The sequence below is a fragment of the Phyllobates terribilis genome, unplaced genomic scaffold, assembly GCF_046119375.1.
Source record: "Phyllobates terribilis strain yellow unplaced genomic scaffold, ASM4611937v1 Scaffold_1__5_contigs__length_1240528914, whole genome shotgun sequence".
Lineage (NCBI taxonomy): Eukaryota > Metazoa > Chordata > Amphibia > Anura > Dendrobatidae > Phyllobates > Phyllobates terribilis.
The window spans coordinates 477,172,564-477,198,214 of record NW_027362761.1 but is presented as its reverse complement, the minus strand read 5'-3'; the positions used below and the strand labels follow the sequence as shown (position 1 = coordinate 477,198,214).

Below are 25,651 nucleotides of genomic sequence, written 5' to 3'. Positions count from 1 at the left end.
GATTCGTATACAGCCTTGATAAATGCCCTTGAGACGAGACCAGAAACTGACATTACATTAGATTTTGTGAAAACAAGACTAATAGATGAATATCAGAGAAGAAAATAACAAAGAAATGATTCTTCTGCTGAAAAGGACAGTGAAAACGCTCTTAAAGCTACAGAATTTAAAAAACCCTATAATAAAGAGACAAGAGAATGCTTCAGATGTAAGAAAAAAGGTCATTTAAAGAAAGACTGTACCATATGGAAAGCAGAACAACAAATATTACAACATAAAAAGCATACACAGAAAGTAAAAAACACAATTTCCGATTAATGTGAGAATAATTGGAATGGCACATTTAAAGTAACAGACAAGAAATCACTTGGTTGGTTTATTGATTCAGGAGCAACGAGTCATATGACAAGTGACAAGAATTTCTTTACTGATCTTGATTTAGATAAGAAAGAAGCCATTTATCTTGCAGATGGAAGCAAAATAACCACAGAAGGTATCGGACAAGGTATGCTAAATTGTTCAAACAAGTTCGGACAAGATTCAAAGATACTTGTACAGGATGTGTTGTATGTTCCAAAATTGGAAGGCAGATTATTATCTGTGAAACGTTTAACCGCAAAAGGACTTACAGTAAAATTCAAAGACAATGAGTGTGCAATTATTGCAGGAAACAAGGTGATAACCAAAGTCAATGCAGATGAACAATTATATCATTTTGACACACCAAAGGAACAGATGAAGGTACAGTATGTACACATGATCACAAAAACTGTATTCACATGTGGCATAGACGTCTAGGACATAGACACCCTGACAGTTTAAGGGAACTACAGAGAAAAGAATTGACAAAAGATTTAAAGATATCAGATTGCTCAATTACCATAAGATGTGAATGTTGTATAAAATCCAAAGCCACAAGGATATCTATTCCAAAAGAAAGTGAGATGAAAAGCGAAAGTCCACTTGATTTGGTGCATACCGACGTATGTGGACCCATGAAAGTGACTACATCAGGAGGCAATAGATACATGTTGACTTTTATGGACGACTACTCAAGATACACAGTCACATACTTAATTAAAAACAAAAGTGACGTTTTTGATAAACTTGTAGACTATGTAACAAGATCAAGTAACAAATTTCAAAGGCAGCCAATTGTCATCAGAAGTCATAATGGAGGTGAATTTACAGGTCACAGAATAGAAGACTACTTAAGACAAAATGGAATAGAACACCAGAAAACTGTTCCATACACACCTGAACAAAATGGAGTAGCAGAAAGGAAAAACAGAACTCTAACAGAGATGATAAGATGTATGCTGACGGATTCCAAACTACCAGAGAAATATTGGGGTGAGGCAGCAATGACAGCTACGTATCTACAGAACCGACTTTTTTTCCAGAAAACTGACGAAAACTCCATATGAACTGTGGCAAGGTATGAAACCAAGTGTCAATCATTTAAAAGTTTTTGGATGTAAAGTTTTTATATTCATTCCAACAGAAAAACGTTCCAAACTTCAAAACAGATCCATGGAAGGAATATTCGTTGGATATAGTGAAAATTGCAAAGGATATAGAATCCTAGATCCCAAAACAGACAGAGTTACGGTGAGTAACAGTGTGGCATTCATTGAAGATTTAAATGAAGACCTTATGATTTCAGTTGAAACAAAAAATGAGAAAAACAATAGTGACCTAACTGAAGAAATATCTGATGAGAAAGAAGTAGAAATTAATGAAGAACAAAATACTGAAAGTGAAGAATCACAACTACAGACACAGAACCAAGACGTTCAATGAGAGAGAACAAAGGAAAACCACCAAAACGTCTCTCATACAAGACAAGCATAAGAAAAATCTATGAGCCTACCTCTTGGGAAGACATATCTAAACTTCCTGAAGAAGCTAATAAATGGATAGAAGCAACAGAAACAGAAAATTAAATCCATGCATGATTCAAATACATGGACACTAACAGAGTTGCCAGAAGGAAGAAAAGCCATAGGATGTAAATGGATGTTTAAAGTAAAATACCAAACAGATGGCAGAGCTGAAAGATACCGAGCAAGACTCGTAGCTAAAGGGTATTCTCAAAAATATGGAGATGACTATGATAAGACATTTGCTCCAGTTGTCAAACACACTACAATAAGAACTTTACTTACAGTTGCAGCAATGAAACAGATGGAACTGAGACATCTGGATGTAAAGACAGCTTTTTTGAATGGAGATTTAATAGAAGACATTTACATGGAACAACCTCCAGGATTCAAAGATGAAAGAAATCCAAACAAAGTTTGCAAACTACAGAAAAGCATATATGGTTTAAAGTAAGCAGCTAAAGCGTGGAATGACAAAATCACGGAAGTACTTACAAATGAAAAATTTCAAAGAAGCAAAGCTGATCCATGCTTATGCACAAAAAGGCTGAATAATAGATGAATTTATGTACTCATATATGTAGACTACATTTTGATTTGTTTTAAACAAGAAAGGGATAAAGAAAACATTCTAAAAATCCTGAAGCAACATTTCGAAATCAAAGACTTGGGAAATGTGAAACAGTACCTAGGAATACAGGTAGAAAGAGAAGACGACAGAAGTTTCCTACTGAATCGAAATCACATGATTCAAGACATAACAGAAAAATTTGGATTAAAGGATGCAAAAACAGTAAAGTCTCCAATGGAAACTAATTATGTCAAAGAGATGAACAGTGAAAAAAAATATGCTACCAAATAATGAAGAATACAGAACAGCGATAGGAAAACTACTGTATCTAGCGACCGTTACAAGACCAGACATCGCAGCAGCAGTAGGAATCCTGAGTAGAAAGGTATCAAAACCAAATAAAGCTGATTGGAATGCCGTGAAGAGAGTAATGCATTATTTGAAAGGAACTAGCAATGTTAAGCTGAAATTACCCACAAGTGATAATTGCATTTTAACAGGATATGTTGATGCAGATTGGGCTGGAGATCCAACTGACAGAAGATCTACCAGTGGACATATTTTTTTTCTCTCAGGTGGACCAATAAGTTGGACAAGTAAGAAACAGTCAATTGTGACACTGTCTTCAACAGAAGCAGAATATGTTGCCACAGCACATGCGAGTCAAGAAGTACTGTGGTTAAGACAATTGTTGACAAAATTAGGACAACCACAGTTGGAACCAAAAAAACTGAAAGAGGACAATCAAGCATGTCTTGTTCTTGCTCAGATGGAAAGAGTCAATCCAAGAACCAAGCATATTGATGTGAAATATCATTTCTTGAGAAATCATCAGGAACAAGGAGTCTTGAATTTAGAATATTGTCCTACTGAAGAAATGACAGCAGACATCTTCACGAAGGCGTTGAATGCTGATAAACACCAGAGACTAATAAAAAGTTGGGTTTGATTGAATAAGTCCTTACTGTTGAGAAAGGGTGTTGGCATATTCAACAGATTAGGACTTATTATAAGTGAAAGGAGGACTTTATACTAACCAGACAGCAGATGGAGATAGTGTGTAAAGTTATATGCTTGCTGTAAATGTGGGAGAAAAGCTCTCAATTGTTGGTTGTTTTTACTTCCTGTCATTTTCTTTCTTTCCTGAATGTGTTATGTCAGCAGCACACGGACTGTGTGACACTAAATTGTATCTCATGTTTAACCAGTATGAAGTAAATACGGTTTACTCAAGATATCTTGCTGATTGAATCTCTCGTAAGTACAGTGGTGACTGTAAGAAGATGCACTCTGCGACAGTTGGAAGACCATTTCCGGTGACTACCTCTTGAAGCTCATCAAGAGAATGCCAAGAGTGTGCAAAGCAGGTGGCTATTTTGAAGAACCTAGAATATAAGACATATTTTCAGTTGTTTCACACTTTTTTCTTAAGTATATAATTCCACATGTGTTAATTCACAGTTTTGATGCCTTCAGTGTGAATGTACAATTTTCATAGTCATGAAAATACAGAAAAATCTTTAAATGAGAAGGTGTGTCCAAAGTTTTGGTCTGTACTGTATGGGGGTCGACTGACCGGGAACAATCCATTGTCCAGTACAGTATCTAACATGTTTTCTCTTCTTTTTAGACTCTAAATCAATGAGGTCGATGGTTTATGTTATTTATGCTCCGGTTGACTAACAATACTTATTAAAACTGACATCTTTTAGTCTCCCCAATCCTGGTGAACGTTATTTAAAAAGATGCTATACTGTTTTTATTGGATATTTTGGGTTTCTGATGTATGCATCCATGTTAATAATGGTTTAAATGTTTGTTTACGTTACCAGCTGCCATCAGGATGCAGTCTGCCTATCTGTGTTGTGGTATCTATGATGACTCCTGCCCCCCCCCCACCGAATCCTTACATGTGACTTGGCAACTCCTTATTGGCCCCAAGGGAGGGGGTCTGTGAGTGGCCCATGCGGGGTCGCGTCATTGGAAGGCGGGAGGAGTATTATCTATAAGAGTTCGGCGTCTGTGTCGTCGCATGCGGCTCTCATAACACCTGGGAGCAGAGACTCCGGCAAATGCATTATCAAATAATATAGTGTCTTAGCCTTCTGATGAGCCTATAAAAATATTAGATAGGTGAAACGCGTAGAGGCGTACTTGTATGTTTTGGGGCATGTATGTGGAGATAGGGACATACATGCTAAGAGGCTGCTGTGATACCCTGAGTTACAAATAAAGGGGCAGCAATTCTTAAAGGGACAGCGTAATGACAGACGATTCATTAGGTCTATAAGTGAAACAAAAAGAGCTGTGTCCTAGGTAGATGTAGAGCTGCCATCGAGTCATCTGTGATTCAACAGAAATTTATAGGTAGTAAACCGATATTGCAGACCAATTGCTTTTAGACAAGAGCACAATATAGATATAATCGTGCTATCTGTATCCTCTATTAGTGAATTGTAGTTTATAAAAGGGATTAGGGGGGAAAAATCCATCCTTCTTTGTATAACTACGACAACACACAAGATGTGAGGGGGTCTACAGTTTTATTTTCTGCAGAGGGCAAAGTGCAATAATAATTCTATGCTCCCCCTGTGGAAATAATTGAAACCTCCCCTTTTTCATATAACCCCGACCATATACAGGATGAGAAGGGGTTTGTAGTTTGATATTCCGCAGAGGGTAAAGTGCAATAATAATCCCATGTTCCCCCTGTGGAAATAATGTATATTTGTCCGAGGGTTTGCAACTTAGGATACAGATGTATTGAGATAAGTCTAGACATCAGTTATTACACATTGGGTGATTGGTTTTAGGGAATATTAATATCCTGAGTATGACCCGTGTGATAAAATAGGGGACATACAGGATAGACTGCATTCAGTACGGTGGTTTTGTTCATAGTATTTCAAATATTTATAATAAAATATTTTTTAATTATTGCTATTCCACCTCAGTCAGTGAGTTTTATGCTCCGGTTATCAAGAATTCTTCAGTCCAGTTAAGTGGTTCTTGCTCACACTTATTTAGTCACAAGTTGTCTATATCGTTATTGGACTCTCTACACTCCTGGTATTCTTATTTCTATAGGCACTGCATTTATACACTATGCCTATGGATCTTAGACACACTATCACTGCTACATTTTGAAGCTTTCCACTTATTGCACAGCGTTGCCGGACCCAGGACATGCCCCACTGCAGCGTCAGGAGATTGTACCGCCTCTTATCAGTGGTTGTGCTGTTAGCCACGCCCCCCAGATTCCTATTGGACAGCTAATGGACGCATCGTTCCTCCTTGTGTTCCCAGAGTAACAGTCTTCCATCAACCTTAAAAACTAAGTCCATCTAGTTCAGCCCATAGCCTAATATGTTGATCCAAAGGAAGGCAAAAAAAACTCATGTGGCAAACACTAAGCTCCACATTGGGGAAAAAAATTCCTTCCTGACTCCACATAAGGCAATCAGACTAGTTCCCTGGATCAACGCCCTATCAAGGAATCTAGTATATATAACCTGTAATATTATACTTTTCAAGAAAGGCATCCAGGCCCCTTTTAAATTTTAGTAGTGAATCACTCATTACAACATCATGCGGCAGAGAGTTCCATAGCCTCACTGCTCTTACAGTAAAGAATCCGCATCTGTATTTATGATTAAACCTTCTTTCCTCCAGACGTAGAAGATGCCCCCTTGTCCCCATCTCAGAGTAAACAGATCAGTAGAAAGGTCTTTGTACTGTCCACTCATATACTTGTACATAATAATAAGATCACACCTAAGCCTTCGTTTTTCCACAGTAAATAACCCCAAGTGTAATAACCTGTCTTGGTATTGCAGACCCTCCAGTCCTCTAATAACCTTGGTCGCTCTTCTCTGCGCCCGCTCTAGCTCAGCTATGTCTTTCTTATACACTGACCAGAATTGTACACAGTATTCTAAGTGTGGTCGCACTAGTGACTTGTATAGAGGAAAAATTATGTTCTCCTCATGAGCATCTATGCCTCTTTTAATGCATCCCATTATTTTATTTGCCTTTGTAGCAGCTGCCCGACACTGGCCACCAAACGTGAGCCTGTCTTCCACCAATACACCCAAGTCCTTTTCAGTGACAGTTTTGCCCAGTGTTTTACAATTAAGCATATAATTATACATTTTATTTCCTCTGCCCAAGTGCATTAACTTACATTTATTCCCATTAAAGCTCATTTGCCATTTATCACCCCAAGCTTCTAGTTTGCATAGATCCTCCTGTAATATAAAATTGTCCTCCTCTGTATTGATTACCCTGCAGAGTTTAGGGTCATCTGCAAATATTGAAATACTACTCTGTATGCCCCCTACAAGGTCATTAATAAATATGTTAAAAAGAAGAGGGCCCAATACTGACCCCTGTGGTACCCCACTGTTAACTGATACCCACTCTGAGTGTGTTCCATTAATAACCACCCTTTGTTTCCTATCACTGAGCCAGTTCTTAACCCACATACATATATTTTCCCCTATCCCCATTGTTCTCATTTTATGTATCAACCTTTAGTGTGGAACCGTATCAAAAGCTTTTGAAAAGTCCATATACACAACATCCACTGCATTTCCTTGGTCCAGTCCGGAACTTACCTCTTCATAAAAGCTTATCAGATTAGTTTGACAGGAACGGTCCCTCATAAACCCATGTTGATATTGAGTCATGAGGTTATTCTTCTTCAGATACTCTAGTATAGGATCTCTTAGGAAACCCTCCAGGATTTTACCCACAAGCTTACTGGCCTATAATTTCCAAGTTCGGTTTTTGTCCCCTTTTTGAATATTGGCACCACATTTGCTATACGCCAGTCCTGTGGCACAGACCCTGTTATTATGGAATCTTTAAAGATTAAAAATAATGGTCTATGACTTTACCTAATTCCTGCAGTACTTGCGGGTGTATCCCATCCGGGCCCGGGGATTTCTCAACTTTAATGATTTTTACACGCCGCCGTACTTCCTGCTGGGTTAAGCAAGTGACATTTAGACTGAGTTCACACGATGCGTATTTAATGCGTTTCCGCGGCGTTTTTGCAGTTGCGTAAACGCCGCGGAAACGCATTAAATACGCATGGTAGAAGGGCAGCAATGTTCCCCAATTGAAATCCGCATGTGCTGTGCCCATGATGCGGATTTTTCCGCAGCGTAAACGCTGCGCTCAAAAATCCGCAGCATGTCAATTCATTTTGCGTAAATGCGGCGTTTTCGCCGCCATTGACTTGCATTAGAACGTGCCAATTCCGCAAGACAGCATCTGTACTTGTGTAATTGGTCAGTTCTAATGTGCGGATGGTACCCGGGTGTGGAGGAGAGGAGAGTCTCATCCACACCCAGGTACCATTAAAAAAGCTGTAAAACAAGAATAAAATATATATATATATATTATATATATATTATATATATATATATATATATATATATATATATATATATATATATATATATATATATATATATATATATATATATATATATATATTCTTACCATCTGTCGGCCCGCGCAGCGCTCCTGCTTGGTTCCCGGCACTTGCAGTGAGTTGAAGGACCTGCGCTGACGTCAGAGTCATGTGACGGGTCACGTGACGCTGACGTCGGCAGGTCTTTCAATTCAAAGTTGCGGGCAGCCGGGAGAACGGATTGAGCAGGACAGCGCGGGCCATCAGAGGGTAAAGTATACATGTATTTTTTATTTTTACCATTCTCTCGGGTCACACTATATAAATACATGCTGTTCGCATGGGTTTATATAGTGTGACCTAGTCGTCAAGCACTTTCCAGGTGATGCTAAAATCGCCTGGAAAGCGCTTGTCAATCCACATGCGGAAACGCATGTGGAAATGCATGTGAATCCGCATGTATTCCGCAGGAAAAACGCATGCACAATCTGCATGCGTTTTTTCTGCCAGGGAGATGCAGAAATGATGCAGAAATTTTCTGCTTCATTTCTGCATCGTGTGCACATACCCTTAATGGAGAATTTTTGTTATCACTAATCATGTTTTCGGTCATGCGATATTCTTGTGTAAATACTGTTGAAAAAAAATCATTTATAATATTGGCTCTTTCCTCATCCACCATTTCACCCAGACTATTTTTAAGGGGGCCTACACTATCATTTTTTTAATTTCTCACTATTTATGTACAGTACAGACCAAAAGTTTGGACACACCTTCTCATTTAAAGATTTTTTTTGTATTTTCATGACTATTAAAATTGCACATTCACATTGAAGGCATCAAAACTATGAATTAACACATGATGAATTATATACTTAACAAAAAAGTGTGAAACAACTGAAAATATGTCTTATATTCTAGGTTCTTCAAAGTAGCCACCTTTTGCTTTGATGACTGCTTTGCACACTCTTGGCATTCTCTTGATAAGCTTCAAGAGGTAGTCACCGGAAATGATTTTCACTTCACAGGTGTGCCCTGTCAGGTTTAATAAGCGGGATTTCTTGCCTTATAAATGGCGTTGGGACCATCAGTTGTGTTGTGCAGAAGTCTGGTGGATACACAGCTGATAGTCCTACTGAATAGACTGTTAGAATTTGTATTATGGCAAGAAAAAAGCAGCTAAGTAAAGAAAAACGAGTGGCCATCATTACTTTAAAAAATGAAGGTCAGTCAGTGCGAAAAATTGGGAAAACTTTGAAAGTGTCCCCAAGTGCAGTTGCAAAAACCATCAAGTGCTACAAAGAAACTGTCTCACATGAGGACCGCCCCAGAAAAGGAAGACCAAGAGTCACCTCTGCTTCTGAGGATAAGTTTATCCGAGTCACCAGCCTCAGAAATCGCAGGTTAACAGCAGCTCAGATTAGAGACCAGGTCAATGTCACACAGAGTTCTAGCAGCAGACACATCTCTTCAACAACTGTTAAGAGGAGACTTTGTGCAGCAGGCCTTCATGGTAAAATAGCTGCTAGGAAACCACTGCTAAGGACAGGCAGCAAGCAGAAGAGACTTGTTTGGGCTAAAGATCACAAGGAATGGACATTAGACCAGTGGAAATATGTGTTTTGGTCTGAGGAGTCCAAATTTTAGATCTTTGGTTCCAACCACTGTGTCTTTGTGCGTTGCAGAAAAGGTGAACGGATGGACTCTACATGCCTGGTTCCCACCGTGAAGCATGGAGGAGGAGGTGTGCTGGTGTGGGGGTGCTTTGCTGGTGACACATTTGGCGATTTATTCAAAATTGAAGGCATACTGAACCAGCATGGCTACCACAGAATCTTGCAGCGGCATGCTATTCCATCCGGTTTGCGTTTAGTTGGACCATCATTTATTTTTCAACAGGACAATGACCCCAAACACACCTCCAGGCTGTGTAAGGGCTATTTGACCAAGAAGGAGAGTGATGGGGTGCTACGCCAGAAGACCTGGCCTCCACAGTCACCAGACCTGAACCCAAACGAGATGGTTTGGGGTGAGTTGGACCCCAGAGTGAAGGCAAAAGGGCCAACAAGTGCTAAGCATCTCTGGGAACTCCTTCAAGATTGTTGGAAGACCATTTCCGGTGACTGCCTCTTGAAGCTCATCAAGAGAATGCCAAGAGTGTGCAAAGCAGTCATCAAAGCAAAAGGTGGCTACTTTGAAGAACCTAGAATAAAAGACATATTTTCAGTTGTTTCACACTTTTTTGTTAAGTATATAATTCCACATGTGTTAATTCATAGTTTTGATGCCTTCAGTGTGAATGTGCAATTTTCAAAGTCATGAAAATACAGAAAAATCTTTAAATGAGAAGGTGTGTCCAAAGTTTTGGTCTGTACTGTAGTTAAAGAATATTTTGGGATTATTTTTACTTTCTCTGGCAATGAGTCTCTGTGTCTCAATGTTTGATGCCTTGATTTGGTTTTTACAGAATTTATTTAAGTTTCTGTATTTATTTAATGCCTCATCACTACCTACTTGCTTTAGCTCTATAAATGCTTCCTTTTTGTCACTTATTGCGCCCCTTACAGCTCTATTTAGCCAAAGTGGTTTCCTCCTATTTCTAACATGTTTATTCCCATAGGGTATATATTGTAAACAGGTCCTATTCAGGGTGCTAATAAATGTCTCCCATTTGCTTTGTGTAGTTTTAGGTATCAGGATATCGTCCCAGTTTATTGCACTAAGATCATCTCTCAACCGTTGGAAATTTGCCTTCCTAAAGTTTAGTGTCCTTGTAACCCCTTTACTACACATCTTTTTAAAGGATAAATGAAAACGTATTATTTTGTGATCACTATTACCCAAGTGACCCCCAACTCGTATATTTGATATGCGATCTGGCCTGTTGGTTAATATTAGGTCTAGCAGTGCCCCCCTTCTTGTTTGGTCCTGAACCAGTTGTGAAAGGTAATTGTCTCTCATAGTTGTCAAAAACCTATTACCTTTGCTGGAACTACAGGTTTCTGTTCCCAATGTATTTCAGGGTAGTTGAAGTCCCCCATAGTAATGACTTCTCCTTGAGTCGCTGCTTCATCTATTTGCTTTATGAGGATATTCTCCGCTGCTTCCATTATTTTTGGAGACTTATAACAAACCCCTATCAGTAATTTATTCTTTTTCCCCCTTCCCTTATCTCCACCCACAGGGACTCTACATTTTCATTAGATTCACATATATTCTCACACAAGATGGGTTTTAAGGATGATTTTACATATAAACACCCCCCCCTCACTTTTTTGTACGGTCATTTCTGAACAGACTATAGCCCTGTAAATTAACTGCCCAGTCATGGCTCTCATCCAGCCATGTCTCAGATATCCCAACCGTGTCAATTATTTTCCAACAAAATGAATTCTAACTCCTCCATTATGTTGATGAGGCTTCTGGCATTAGTGTACATGCATTTTATGTATCTCTCTGTACCTCTATTCCTTCTTACTATATTGACTGATCTAACCCCACCCCCCAATTTCTTTATTTGTGCCCAGGTCACTATCTGCACTATCTTTCCCACCTATGAAATGAATTCCCTCCTCCCAATCCCTAGTTTAAACACTCCTCCAACCTTCTAGCCACTTTCTCCTCCAGCACAGCTGCACCCTCCCTATTGAGGTGCAGCTCGTCCCTAGCGTAGAACCTGTAGCCAACTGAGAAGTCGGCCCAGTTCTCCAGGAACCCAAACCCCTCTTTCCTACACCAATTCCTGAGCCACTTATTTATCTCTCTAATCTTCCGTTGCCTCTCTGGCATGGCACGTGGTACAGGCAGTATTTCAGAGAATACCACCTTGGATGTCCTTGCTTTAAGCTTGCAGCCTAATTCCCTGAAATCATCTTTAATGACCTTTCACCTACCTCTAACTTTGTCATTTGTACCAATGTGCACCATGACCGCTGGGTCCTCACCAGCCCTTCCCAGTAATCTGTCAAACCGATCAGCGATGTGCCGGACTCAAGCGCCAGGTAGGCAGCACATTGTTTGACGATCCCTGTCTTTGTGACAGATTGCCCTATCTGTTCCCCTAATAATTGAGTCCCCCACCTGCCTGGTCTGCCCTGATCTCCTATTTCCCCCCTTACTGGAGCTTGCTTTTTTTTCCCCTCCCCGTTTTGTTCCCTTCTTGTCCCTCACCTCATTTTCTTTTCTTCCTGCCCCCCCTTTTCCTCCCCTTTTCCCTCTTTTTGTCTCCCCCCACCTCCTCTTTCCCCCTGCTTTGTCTATCCTTTTCTCTTATTCTTTCCTTGATTTTCCTCCTCCATCAACATTCCCAATCTGGTGGGATTAGCTGAAGATGACCTCTTCTTGGTTGGACCTGGTCACCACGGGGTTTTCCTCTTATGTCAACTACACAGGACAACTTTTTTGTTGTATATATTTGTCTTTATATATTTGTATATATGACTACGTCTGAGTGTCCGCCTCCTGTGGGAGTACACTCAAAAAAAAGTGCACGGCAGAGAGAACGTTTGCTCTGCCGTCACCATTGCTGTGTATGGTCCTGTCAGAGCATATGTCCAGACCCCGTTTTGCGGGGAACTTTAGGACGTATGCCCTGACGGGGACACAGATCGCAGTGTGAAAGCACCCCAAGAAGAAAGCGCGCTTTTTAGCGCATATGCAGTGCAAGCTAACCAAAAATAAAAACTGTCAACATTGAGCTGGCTGTCAGTCAGTTTCAGGGTGTGGCTTCAGCTGCCACTCACTATGCACTGAGTGTTGACTGAAGCTGCACTGGCCCATCCCTTTGACTGAAAGCACGAGGCTGCCGAGAGGAATAAAGTTAATTTCCTCCCGGCAGCGGGGCTCTCAGTGCGGGCAGCTACAGAACGCAATTAACCTGCAAATTAACCCCCTATCTGCAGGTTAATAGCATATAAATATATCAGGTCCCTTTAAAAAGGACCTGTAGAGGTACTTAAAAGGTGTTCTCTGTCTTATTGTCAGGGACCCTTCATGCAAAGATTCTGCTAGCATGTCCAATATTTAGTTGTAAAGAGTCAGAGAATCAGGCAGTAAGTGTGTGACTTCTCTACAGCACCACCACTGTGAAATAACACATTAAATAAAAATCCATGCCCATGCTCCAGAACAAAAAAAATGATAATGTTGAATGAAAGACCCCCCCACTATTACCTCACAATCTCCCATATTAATATTTAGATCGGGTTTAAATCCCTTTTAAAAGTGAGAAGATGGTAGAATAAAAAGCTCAAATTCACATGTAGATTCTGAGACCATTTACCTGGCATTCATCATTATTCTGCAGGTAGATGAGGAACCCTGCACACTGCACCTCACTTCTCAGGTACTGGACTGAGGGCGGGCAGCTTGACAATGTTACCGATCTCATGGCAACCACATAAGGATCTCTGAAAAATAGGCAATTGCAATGATAAACATGACTACTACTTATCTACGGGTGTAAATGGGACTACTAATCTGGTTTCATAATTTCACAATTTGCAAGAATTTAGCCCCTGTACACAGATGGTTGTGGTCCAAATTATTGCTCAGCCGACCACTACCTCCCATTTCGCACATTCCAGCCGGGCAGAGACGCCATTCCCCTCACCGCCGCATTCCAGGTCAGGCATCCTCCCGCTCCCCTGCTACTGTGGCACGCTCTGCATGCAGCTTCCCGGGCTCTGTGCTTAGGGCGCGCGTGCGCTCCCTCCCTCTTAAAGGGCACCGCGTGCCGTCCTATAGAGTACCCGGCCAATGGCCGGAGGACTTCCCCTATATTAGGCACCTCCTCCAATATAGAGGTGCCTGTGCAAGGTTGTTGCTCCGTGTGCTAAACACTTGCTCCAGCCCTCAGGTCCCGCTGCCTGTCAGTCCCGCCTGCCAGTCTTCTGTCAGTCCAGTCCGCCAGCCTGTCTAACAGTTCTGTTCTCCAGTCTGTCTACAGTTGTGCCCGCCAGCCTGCTTACCTGGAGCACCTGTCTGTAACCTGCCATGCCCACCAGCCCGCTTACCTGGAGCACTTACCTGTTACGTGCCATGCCCACCTGCTCGCCTACCCGGAGCACCCGTCTATCTGCCGAATCAGCCTCCTTATCTACCCGGTTCACCCATCAGCCTTCCTGCCGTCCTCATCCACTGTACCGGTCATTTTCTGCCATCTGACCCGTGGGAGTCACCTGCTCTCACACTAGGTCAGTCCCAGAGTGGCACCTGGTCCACCTGCCCAGTTCCTCCCTGGTTCACGGAGTCGACTAAGCCGCCGTGTGACCTTGGTCGGGCCGTGTAGGCACTTAGTCACGCCCCTCTGGTCCATCCTTGCACAGAAGCACAGAGGTTCCACCACCCGGACCCGTAACAGTTTGCACAGGCCATGGAACAAGGTGGCCCCCAGCCTCCTTCACTCTTTGACATGTACCAGGAAGTCTCACGTCAGAGATCCCAACAGGAGACTATCCTGTCCTATCTGTGGACTGTCAACTCCCACCTGGACACGCTGTCTGCCCCATCTGTGTCAGTACCTAGCCGAGCGGCACCTCAACCTACTGGCGCTATGGCACCCGGCTCTGGACCCCGGCTCTCTGTGCCTCCACATTTTGGTGGTGACACCGTCTTATGTCGGGCTTCTTAAATCAGTGCACGGTGCACTTTGAACTCCTGGCACATCAGTTTCCCTCCGACCAGGCCAAGGTAGCGTTCATCATGTCCCACCTCACCGGGGAGGCATTGGCATGGCTAAACCCTCTGTGGGAAAGAGGGGATCCCCTGGTGTCCGATCTTCCGGCTTTCCTCGATGCCTTCCGGAAGGTCTATGATGAACCCGGACGAAAATCTTCTACTGCCTCCTCACTTCTCCGTCTCCGCCATTGGAATCTCTCCGTGGGCCAGTATGACATACATTTCCGAACCCTCGCATCTGAGCTTGCCTGGAACAACGAGGCCCTGGTGTCCACCTTCTGGGAGGGTCTTTCCGGACGGATCAAGGATTAGCTAGCTGGTCGTGACATCCCTTCCACTCTGGATGACCTGGTGTCATTAGCTACCCAGATTGACATCCGTTTTCTGGAACGTGTTAAGGAGACTACCCGGGAGAGAAGATATCCGTGTCTCGCTCCTGTATTCCAAAAGCCAGCCTCGCAACATGCAATTCCCCGGGCATGTTCGCCTGAGCCCATGCAAATTGACCAAACCAGGATGGTCAAGTCTCGACAGGAGACGCACCGAGCCAAGGGAAGTTGCTTCTACTGTGGCAGTAAAGAGCATCTGATGCGTTCCTGGTGAGGCCGGGAAACTCCAGTGTCTAGGACCGCTCAGAGAGGTCGTCCTAGGCAAGAGTAAATCCTCTCCGTCCTTGACTCTGTCTGTTTCTTTTTCCAGTGGGGAGACCCGCTTCTTTGAGATTGTCCATCTGGATTCCGAAGCTGCTGGGAATCTCATTCAACAGGCTGTTGTGGAGCGGTATCAGATTCGTACTGTACGCCTGGCTGAACCGTTGTCGGTTGCCTCCGTGGATGGGAGGCTTCTTCCCGGAGACCATCTTACACAGAGCCTGTAACCCTTCAGGTGGGAATGCAGCACTCAGAGAAGATCTCCTTTCATGTGATGTCCGGTCTCTCTCACCCCCTCTTGCTTGGTCTACCCTGGTTACAAAGACATGAGCCTGTCCTGAATTGGAGATCTGGTGAAGTGCTCCATTGGGGTCAGGAATGCCATGAGTCCTGTCGACCTCAGTCTACTCCGGATAATCTACCTGGTCTGCCGGCACCCTACTGGTCCTATGCAGACGTCTTCGACATAAAGGAAGCAGAGACACTACCACCTCATAGGCAGTATGATTGCCCCACCGACCTGGTGCTTCTCCTCCCCGCGGGTGTATCTACCCTTTGTCGCTGTCTGAGACCCGGGCCATGTCTAAGTACATAGAGGAGAATCTTGCTAGGGGATTTATCCAGAAATCCACCTTTCTAGCTGGTGCAGGATTCTTCTTCGTCAAGAAGAAAGACGGCTCCCTACGTCCTGTATTGATTACAGGGGTCTTAGCCAGATTACCATCAAAAATAAGTAACCCTGCCTCTCATCTTGGAGCTGTTTGACCGCCTTAAAGGCTCAAAGATCTTCACTAAGCTCAATCTTCGTGGGGCGTATAATTTGATCGGGATCCGCCAGGAAGACGAGTGGAAGACGACATTCAACACCCGGGATGGTCACTACGAGTACCGCGTGATGCCATTTGGTCTCTGTAATGCTCCAGCCGTCTTCCAGGAGCTGGTTAATGACATCTTCCGTGATCTTCTGTATTCTTGCGTAGTGGTATACCTGGACGATATTTGGTCTTCTCTCCAGATCTGCCCTTACACCAGAGGGATGTTCGTCAGGTTCTTCTAAGGCTCCGGCAGAATCGCCTATACGCCAAGTTTGAGAAATGCCTCTTTGAGCAGACCTCTTTACCATTCCTGGGCTATATTATCTCCCAGACTAGTCTGCGTATGGATCCCGAGAAGGTCACTGCCGTCTTAAAGTGGCCCCGACCGGAGGGGTTGAAGGCGATTCAGCGATTCCTGGGCTTCGCAAATTATTACCGCCTCTTCATTCCTCATTTCTCCTCACGGACTGCTCCCATCTCCGCGCTCACCATAAAGGAGCAAATCCCAGGGAATGGACTTCTGAAGCGGAGGAGGCCTTTGTCTCCCTGAGACAAGCCTTCTCTTCCGCCCCTGTGCTACACCGTCTGGATTGCAACAAGTAGTTCTTCCTGGAGGTTGATGCATCCTCCTCCGGAGCCGGGGCGGTGCTTACCCAGAAGTCCTTGTCCGGGAGAATGGTAGCCTGCGGCTTCTTCTCCAAGCTCTTCTACTTGTCGGAGCGCAATTACTTCATAGGAGATCGTGAGCTGTTGGCCATCAAATTAGCGCTGGAGGAGTGGCACTACTTGCTGGAAGGGGCTCTGCACCCGGTGGTCATCTACACTGACCACAAAAACCTCGCTTATTTGCAGAACGCCCAAAGATTAAATCCGCGCCAGGCCAAGTGGTCTCTTTTCTTTGCCCGATTCTGCATTACCTCCCAGCAGACAAGAACATTAAAGCTGACGCTCTATCCCCCTCATTCCTGTCTTCCGACCAAGAGGAGGAACCTCTACATATCATCGACCCCTCCAAAGTAATGACTGTGGCACCGTTTGACCTGTCTCATCTTCCACCCGGTTAGACCTTTGTAGCGGTTCCGGATTGTAAGAAGGTTCTACTCTGGGGACATTCATCCAAACTAGCCAGTCATGCTGGCCAGAAGACGACCTTTTTGCATCGCCCGACATTACTGGTGGCCTTCCCTGCGCAAGGATATTGCGGACTTTGTCGCGGCTTGCTCCTCCTGTGCCCGTAACAAGGTTCCCAGGCACCTTCCATCCGGCTGTCTTCTTCCTCTGCCTGTGCCTTCCGCTCCGTGGCAACACATTGCAATGGACTGCATTACGGATCTCACTGTTTCTGCCGGTTGTACTGTTATTTGGGTGGTCGCTGACCCCTTTTCTAAAATGGCCCACTTCATCTCTCTGCCTGGTCTTCCGTCTGCATCTGTGCTGTCTAAGGACTTCATTTATCACATTTTTCGCCTCCACGCCCTACCCCTCCACATTGTGTCTGATCGCGGGGTTCAGTTCACTTTGCACTTCTGGAGAGCTACATGTAAACTGCTGGATGTCTCCTTGGATTTCTCCTCTGCTTATCATCCTCAGTCCAATGGTCAAGTGGAACGTATCAACCAGGTTCTTACCAGTTTTCTTCGGCACTTTGTCAACGCTCACCATAGCGATTGGGTTGAGCTCCTGCCCTGGGCCGAGTTCTCCTATAACAACCATGAAAGCGATTCCTCTTCCAAATGGCCGTTCTTTGTGGTCTATGGTCAACACCCCCAGATTCCGTTTCCAGTATCCTCTTCAGTGGACAATCCTGCTGCAGAGTCTCTGGTCAGTGAATTTTCAGCCATTTGGGAAGACACTAGATCTTGACTTCTTCAGTCCTCCGAGCGGATGAAGAAACATTCTGATAAGAGACGCCTGGATCCGCCTCAATTACGTCCGGGAGACAAGGTCTGGCTTTCCTCCAAATATGTTCGTCTCAAAATACATAAGTATAAGTTGGGTCCACGGTTCATCGGTCCGTTCGAGGTTCTGAACCAAATCAATCCCGTGGCTTACAAGCTGAAACTCCCGGTCACCTTACGGATTCCCAACTCCTTTCATGTATCCCTCCTCAAACCTGTTGTCCTCAATTCTTTCTCTGACGATCCAGGTACCGCTCCTGCTCCTGTCTCTGCTGAGGACATCTTTGAGGTAGAGAATATTTTGGCCACCAAGAGGGTAAGAGGAAAGACTTTCTTTCTTGTGGATTGGAAGGGGTTTGGCCCTGAGAAGAGGTCTTGGGAACCCAGAGAGAACATTCATGCCCCTCATTTTCTTAAAAAATTTCTTGCGGGCTTGAAAAAGAGGGGGCGTAAATGGGGGGTGGGTACTGTAGCATCGGCGTCTCTGCCTCCAGCCAGGCAGAGACGCCGTTCCCCTCACCACCGCGTCCGGCGTCCTCCCGCTCCCCTGCTGCTGCGGCACGCTCTGCACGCAGCTTCCCGGGCTCTGTGCTTAGGGCGCGCGTGCTCCCTCCCTCTTAAAGGGGCCACGTGCACAGTCCTATAGAGTCCCCGGCCAATGGCCGGATGACTTCCCCTATATTAGGCACCTCTTCCAATATGGAGGTGCCTGTGCAAGGTTGTTGTTCCATGTGCTAAACACTTGTTCCAGCCCTCAGGTCCCGCTACCCGTCAGTCGTGCCTGCCAGCCTGTCTAACAGTTCTGTTCTCCAGTCTGTCTACAGTTATGCCCACCAGCCTGCCTACCTGGAGCACCTGCCTGTTACCTGCCATGCCCGCCTGCTCGCCTACCCGGAGCACCCGTCCGTCTATCTGTCGAACCAGCCTGCTTATCTACCCGGTCCACCCGTCAGCCTTCCTGCCGTGCTCATCCGCTGTACCAGTCAGTTCCTGCCATCTGACCCGTGGGAGTCACCTGCTCTCACACAAGGTCTGTCCCAGAGTGACACCTGGTCCACTTGCCCGGTTCCTCCCTGGTTCATGGAGTCGACTAAGCCACCGTGTGAATTTGGTCGGGCCGTGTAGGCACTTAGTCACGCCCCTCTGGTCCCTCCTTGCACAGAAGCACAGAGGTTCCACCACCCGGACTCGTAACAGCAATCCTGGAGGAAACCTGTTATTAGCTGCAAAAGACTTGAGACTGGGGTATAGATTCATCTTACAGCAGGACAACGACCCTAAACATACTGCCAGTGCTACAATTGAATGGTTTAGATCAAAGCATGTTCATGTTTGTGAATGGCCCAGTCACAGTCCAGACCTAAATCCCTTTGAGAACCTGTGGCAAGACTTGAAAATTACTGTTCAGATTCTCACCATCCAATCTAACTGAGATACAGCGAGTTTGCAAAGAAGAATGGACAAAATGTCACCTACATGTGCAAAGCTGGTAGAGACATACCCCAACAGACTTGCAGCAGTAATTGGAGTGAAAGGTGGTCCCACAAAGTATTGACTCCAGATGGCTGAATAGAAATGCACATCTCGATTTTCAGAATCAGATTCATATTTTTAGAATAATTAGACAACCATGGATCATTTTCGTTTGATTTTCATTTCATTTAAGTTTGTGGGTGTAACGTGAAAAATTGCAGAAAAGTTCACGGAGCATGAATACTTTTCCAAGGCACTGTATGTCCGTTGGATTGATTTGTGCCCTCCAAGTAAATTATCGACTTCTTGGGTCATCTCTGTTACACTACATGGCAACTGAGCCCATCTCCTGCTGCATATTTGCTTGTGGAAAATCTGGGTTTTACAATGCTGGCACAGTGTGAGATTTTAAGAAATCTCACGCACAGTCTTCAAAAATATCCAGAGTGTAAAATCGACAAGAGCTGAGGGTTTGAGATCCGCAATATGTAAATTTAGGCTGCAGATGTCAGTGCGAATTTCACCCTTTGTATTGCAGAAGGTGAAATGTGCAGCTCCCCATCACCTTATTCACACATGTCTGCAGCAGTAATCACCACTGCTAATATCACTGTGGGAGGTTCACAAGAAATACTTGTGTGGACTTAGCCTAAGGAGTCCGTTTGGTAGAAGGAGCTTGTAAGTTATTTAAAATATTAAAGAGGTTGTCAAGGACTTAGGATAGGTCATCAATGTCTGATCATTGGGGGTCCTAAACCTGGTACCCCCGCAGATCAGCTATTACTGGTGTTTGCAGCCGCCAGAACTGCTCAGTAAAAGGAGTTGCGCAGCTCTGTCAACTGTATAGTGGCCGCGGCTGGATATTGCCTATCTGCCGCTATTCTCACCAATAGGGGACAGATGTGCAGAACCCACTATTCCATCCCCCCCACATATCAGATAGGCCAATGTTAAAGTCCCTGACAACCACTTTAAGTCATTGTACCCCTCCTTTTAAACTGGTAAGGGATGGACCACCACGATTAGGTATAGCGACTATACATTTAGAAAGGTTTAGTAATTTAATGTTGAGGATGGGGGGGTTCACAAAAGTGAAAAGGTTTTGGATTTCTGGGAAGAGCTTAGAGTACCTTGTAATTCAGGATAAGAGAGTGGCGTGTGTGTTCTAAGGGTTTACTGGGAAATCAATTTTTATTATTAGGCCAGTATAGTAAGTATCCTACTCAGCTGCTTGTTTCCTTTGGTCCCTACATTTGTTAGCTTTTAGGACAAGGTATCATTCATAATGGCGACATATCAAAAGATTGATTTCTGCAGACAAGATGCGATTAGTATAGGTAATGGCGGACTGCCACGGTGAGGTTCATCATCGATAATTATCAGAACAAGCCTTGTCCATATGACCCCTAGGGCATATAGATCTCGTGGTGGTGGGGTACCAGAGGTAATGTATGCCTAGATGCAGATTTCCTACATCCCAGTAACACTCTTGTTGTTATTTAGGTAGTTGCATTTTTATCACAGCAGATAACCCCATTTTCCAAACTCCATGATGATGAACATATATAACTCACCAGTAGCGTAGCTACCGGGGCGGGCAGAGTGGGCGGTGTCCCCGGGCCCCGTGCTCTGAGGGGGCCCACCTGGAGCCACGCTTTGCAACTGTATCCAGCGTGTGCAGCACACCCAATACAGTTATACTCCGGGCAGAGCAGGGAGACTCTGTCCCTGCACTGCCCGGGGCCGCTATGCAGGAGGGCTCCTAGTGCCAGCATCAGGGCCCCCTGCTAGTCACTGTCACAAGTTCACTGATGAGAGGGAGCGTGACTCAGTCCCCTCATTATATTACAGACTCTACCTATAAAGGGGGGCATTATACTACAGACTTTGCCTATGAGGGGGGTATTATACTACAGACTCTGCCTATGGGGGGGGGGCATTATACTACAGACTCTGCCTATGAGGGGGGGGCATTATACTACAGACTCTGCCTATGAGGGGGGGGCATTATACTACAGACTCTGCCTATGAGGGGGGGGCATTATACTACAGACTCTGCCTATGAGGGGGGGCATTATACTACAGACTCTGCCTATGAGGGGGGGCATTATACTACAGACTCTGCCTATGAGGGGGGGCATTATACTACAGACTCAACCTATGAGGGGGGGGCATTATACTACAGACTCTGCCTATGAGGGGGGGGCATTATACTACAGACTCTGCCTATGAGGGGGGGCATTATACTACAGACTCTGCCTATGAGGGGGGGCATTATACTACAGACTCTGCCTATGAGGGGGGGCATTATACTACAGACTCTGCCTATGAGGGGGGGGCATTATACTACAGACTCTGCCTATGAGGGGGGGGCATTATACTACAGACTCTGCCTATGAGGGGGGGGGCATTATACTACAGACTCTGCCTATGAGGGGGGGCATTATACTACAGACTCTGCCTATGAGGGGCGGCATTATACTACAGACTCTGCCTATGAGGGGCGGCATTATACTACAGACTCTGCCTATGAGGGGGGGCATTATACTACAGACTCTGCCTATGAGGGGGGGCATTATACTACAGACTCAACCTATGAGGGGGGGGCATTATACTACAGACTCTGCCTATGAGGGGGGGGCATTATACTACAGACTCTGCCTATGAGGGGGGGGCATTATACTACAGACTCTGCCTATGAGGGGGGGGGCATTATACTACAGACTCTGCCTATGAGGGGGGGCATTATACTACAGACTCTGCCTATGAGGGGCGGCATTATACTACAGACTCTGCCTATGAGGGGCGGCATTATACTACAGACTCTGCCTATGAGGGGAGCATTTTACTATAAATAGGCTATTTGTACAGTGTGGGGATTACAGTTAGGGTCATACAGTGTGGGAGATAATGTCGGGTCTTTGCACAGTGTGGGAGCCATCATACAGTGTGGAAGATAATGTGGGGGCCATCATACAGTGTGGGAGATAATGTGGGGTCTTTGTACAGTGTGGGGGCCATCATACAGTGTGGGAGATAATGTGGGGTCTTTGTTCAGTGTGGGGGCAATCATAAAGTGTGGGAGACATCAGTTTGGAGGTTACTAAGAGGTCAGCATACTGTGTGAGGGGTACTATACAGTGAGGGGGCATTATACTGTGTATAGGAGAGCATCATACTGTGTAGAGGGGAGCTGTACATGGGGGGCGACTGAGGACATTATTAAATGTTAAGTGGGCATTTATCGTTATAGGGGAACTCAGGTTATTATGACTGTCAGAGGGGCACACAAAGGGCATTATTACTTTTTAGGGGGCACAATGTGGGCACTGTTTTCTAGGGCACTTGTGTGGCGCCCGAGGGTTCAGTTGCCACAGATGTACTGCATCTCACCCAGAGGTGTGGTATCCCACTCTCAGGTAAGGATAGAGTGCTGCCCGGGACCCTAACACCTGCATCCAACACATCCACTTCAGTAGGGCAGGGCGAGATTGCTCCTAAGGGAGAGCACAGTTCCTGGTCCCTGGCTGGAGTGGAGGGGAACCAAGTGAGGGGGAACCATGTAGTGGGTGTGGGTGGAGGCAGCAGATCAGGGGAGCACTTGTGAAGGAGGTGTATAAAATGGGGAGCCATCTTGTAAAGACAGCTCAGTCTGAGAGGAGAGCTGAAGGGAGCAGGAGCTCTGCTCAGGAGGAGGGCCTAGCAGAGAGGCCCAAGAGTGAGGAAATGAGAGGAGCAGGAAGGAAGGCTCCAGGAGGAACGAGGGGATCCTAGGGGTACGGGCAGTGCTGGAGGCCACCCGTACGCCTGAATCTACCAGGTGTGGAAGGATCAAACCGCAGAGGGGACCGGCCCCTAAACTAGTGGAGAACTACAAGGCTCAGCTAGAAACCTGAGGCTGCTGTACTTGCAAGGTGCAGTGGCCACAGCTACAATTACATCGCCAAAAAGGTGGCCACAGAGGGTCCAGGGGACTGCAGGTCGCCCGACAAGACCCTGATTGTGAGGCGCAGGGCAGGAGGATGAGAGCCAGCGCAGGAAGACGGGTGAGGAAGGCACACAGAAAGGGATCCCGTTAAGTGCTTTGGAATTACCTGAGGGATTGCTGAACCCCTGCCTGGTGAACGCAGCGTGACGTGGGAGGCTGTAACCTGTACAGTGCAACCTGAGGAATTTAACAACTGTGAGTAAACTCTGAAGACTGCACCCCACTGTCTCTGTGAATTACTGCTGCGCCATCACCCCTGCACTACAACGCCCAGCACCACCTATAACATCCACAACTTCTCTACACTGCCCTGGAGCTAAGCTCTGCTTGTGGAGAGCTGAACCAACTCTACTGCGCTAACATCAGCTCCAGAGGTTCTGCACAGCAGCGGCGGCTCCATATACCCGCTTACCACAGGTGGCGTCACGAACTATATACCTACCACACAGTAGGTGCAGTAATAGGGACATGTATAGCAACAGAGGTTCAGTATTGGATTATCAGCAGGAGGAAGGGTTTGTGCAGGTTGGGAATAGATGGGAATGGTGCCTGAAATGTAAGGAGTCAAATGTGTCTTTGTTGTGATCTCTGCAGACCTGAGACTCTTAGTACTGGATGAGACGTTGTCGTGTTGGTCTGGGCCAGATGGAAAAAAGTTAACAAGTTAATCAGAAAGAACGTCACCTGTAAGTTACTATATATAACTGTACTGTAATCTCCTATATGTTCTGCAGGACTGGTATCTATCAATATATGTCAAAATATGGCGGTAATAGCAGTGCTATATAGAGATTATTTTCAGTAACAGCGCGGTCATCTGCTGAGGTTCCCCTACATCCACTATCTATGTGTGCCACCATAGCTGTAATCAGGATTACCTGGTTAGGGGCCCACTCAGAAGTTTCACCCCCCCCTGAACCAACACACTAGCTACGCCTCTTTAACTCACCCATTTTTACCTGGATACCTCCGGGACATCAGCATCACAAAATCTCTGGTCTTGCTTTGCTTTACAGGTGGGCAGGTTACATAAAATATTGTGTCATCTTCACCAGCAGATTCCAGAATATCACAGCTTCTAGAAACACAGAAAAAAACAAAAAAACTGTACACTAAAATATATACCGAAAATAAAAATAGGAGCAAAAACCTAGAAAACCAAAGACATACTGATAGGGAATTTAGATTGTGAGCCCAAATGGGGACAGCAATGATAATGTATGTAAAGCTCTGTGGAATATGTTGGCGCTATATAAAAATAAAGATTATTAAAACCATAGTAGTGTGGCGCCCCTGAGGGTTCAGTCGCCACAGAGGTACTGCACCTCACCCAGAGGTGTGGTGTCTCCTTCTCTCAGGTAAGGAGGGAGTGCTGCCCGGAACCCCAACACCCACATTCAACACTACACTGCTCCAGGCCGGCTGGAAGGGAAAGATGCATTGTGTTCCTGCTGAGCCCTGTCCCTGGCTGGAGTGGGGGGAACCAAAGGTAGTGGGAACCAGTAGTGGGTGTAGGTGGAGGAAGTAGAGTAGGGGAGCACCATAGTAGGAGGTATATAAAAAGGGAAGCTATCTTAGGGTGGGAGTTCAGTGAGAGGAGAGAGTGAAGACAGTCGGGGAGAGGAGTCTCGTTAGGAGCTCTGCTCCACAAGTGGGGCCTAGTGATAGAGGCCCAGGAGGGGAGCAGAGGGGAAAGGCTCCGTTCTACAGAAGGGATCCCAGGGGGTACGGCGAGTGCAGGACGGCACCCGTATCCCCCGAATCTGGCAGGTGTCAGAGGAATCAGGCCGCAAGAAGGGGACCGGCCCCTGGACCAGCCGTGTTACTCCAGGTCTCGGCTGGAAAAACCGGAGGTTTTTGACTTTTATAGTGCAGTTGCCACAGCCTCATCTTAGTCACCGTGAGGGTCAAGTAGGTCCGGGAACTCCAAGTTGCCCAGAGGGACTTCAGAGCAGGAGGGAGAAGACCCAGCGTGAGAAGTCGGTCTAGTGAGGAACATAAGAAAGCAGGGTTCCGTCAAGTGCTCCTGACCTATCTGAGGAACAGCTGAACCCCTGTTCTGGTGAACACAGCGCGACGTGGGAGGCTGGCACCCATGCAGTGTACCTGTGGAACTTACATGAGAACTGTGAGTAAAAACTCGGATGACTGCACTGCACTGCTCCGTCAGTTATTTCAGCTGCGCCATCTCTCCCTCTGCACTACAACGCCCAGCATCACCACCATCTGCACGTACACTGCCCCGGGGGCCCGCTCCACCTGTGGGGAGCAGAAAC

General features: G+C 45.5%; 1 protein-coding gene across 1 annotated transcript in view; it reads right to left on the bottom strand.

Moving 5' to 3' along the window:
- Positions 1-25,651, bottom strand: part of ACOT12 (acyl-CoA thioesterase 12) — a 94,771-nt gene that overhangs the window by 6,242 nt on the left and 62,878 nt on the right. The window contains exons 13-14 of the mRNA XM_073679209.1: positions 24,325-24,453; positions 13,155-13,281 (exon numbers count right to left, since the gene is read on the bottom strand). Of these exons, the coding sequence (XP_073535310.1) occupies positions 13,155-13,281; positions 24,325-24,453 (256 nt within the window). The remainder of the gene's footprint in view (positions 1-13,154; positions 13,282-24,324; positions 24,454-25,651) is intronic.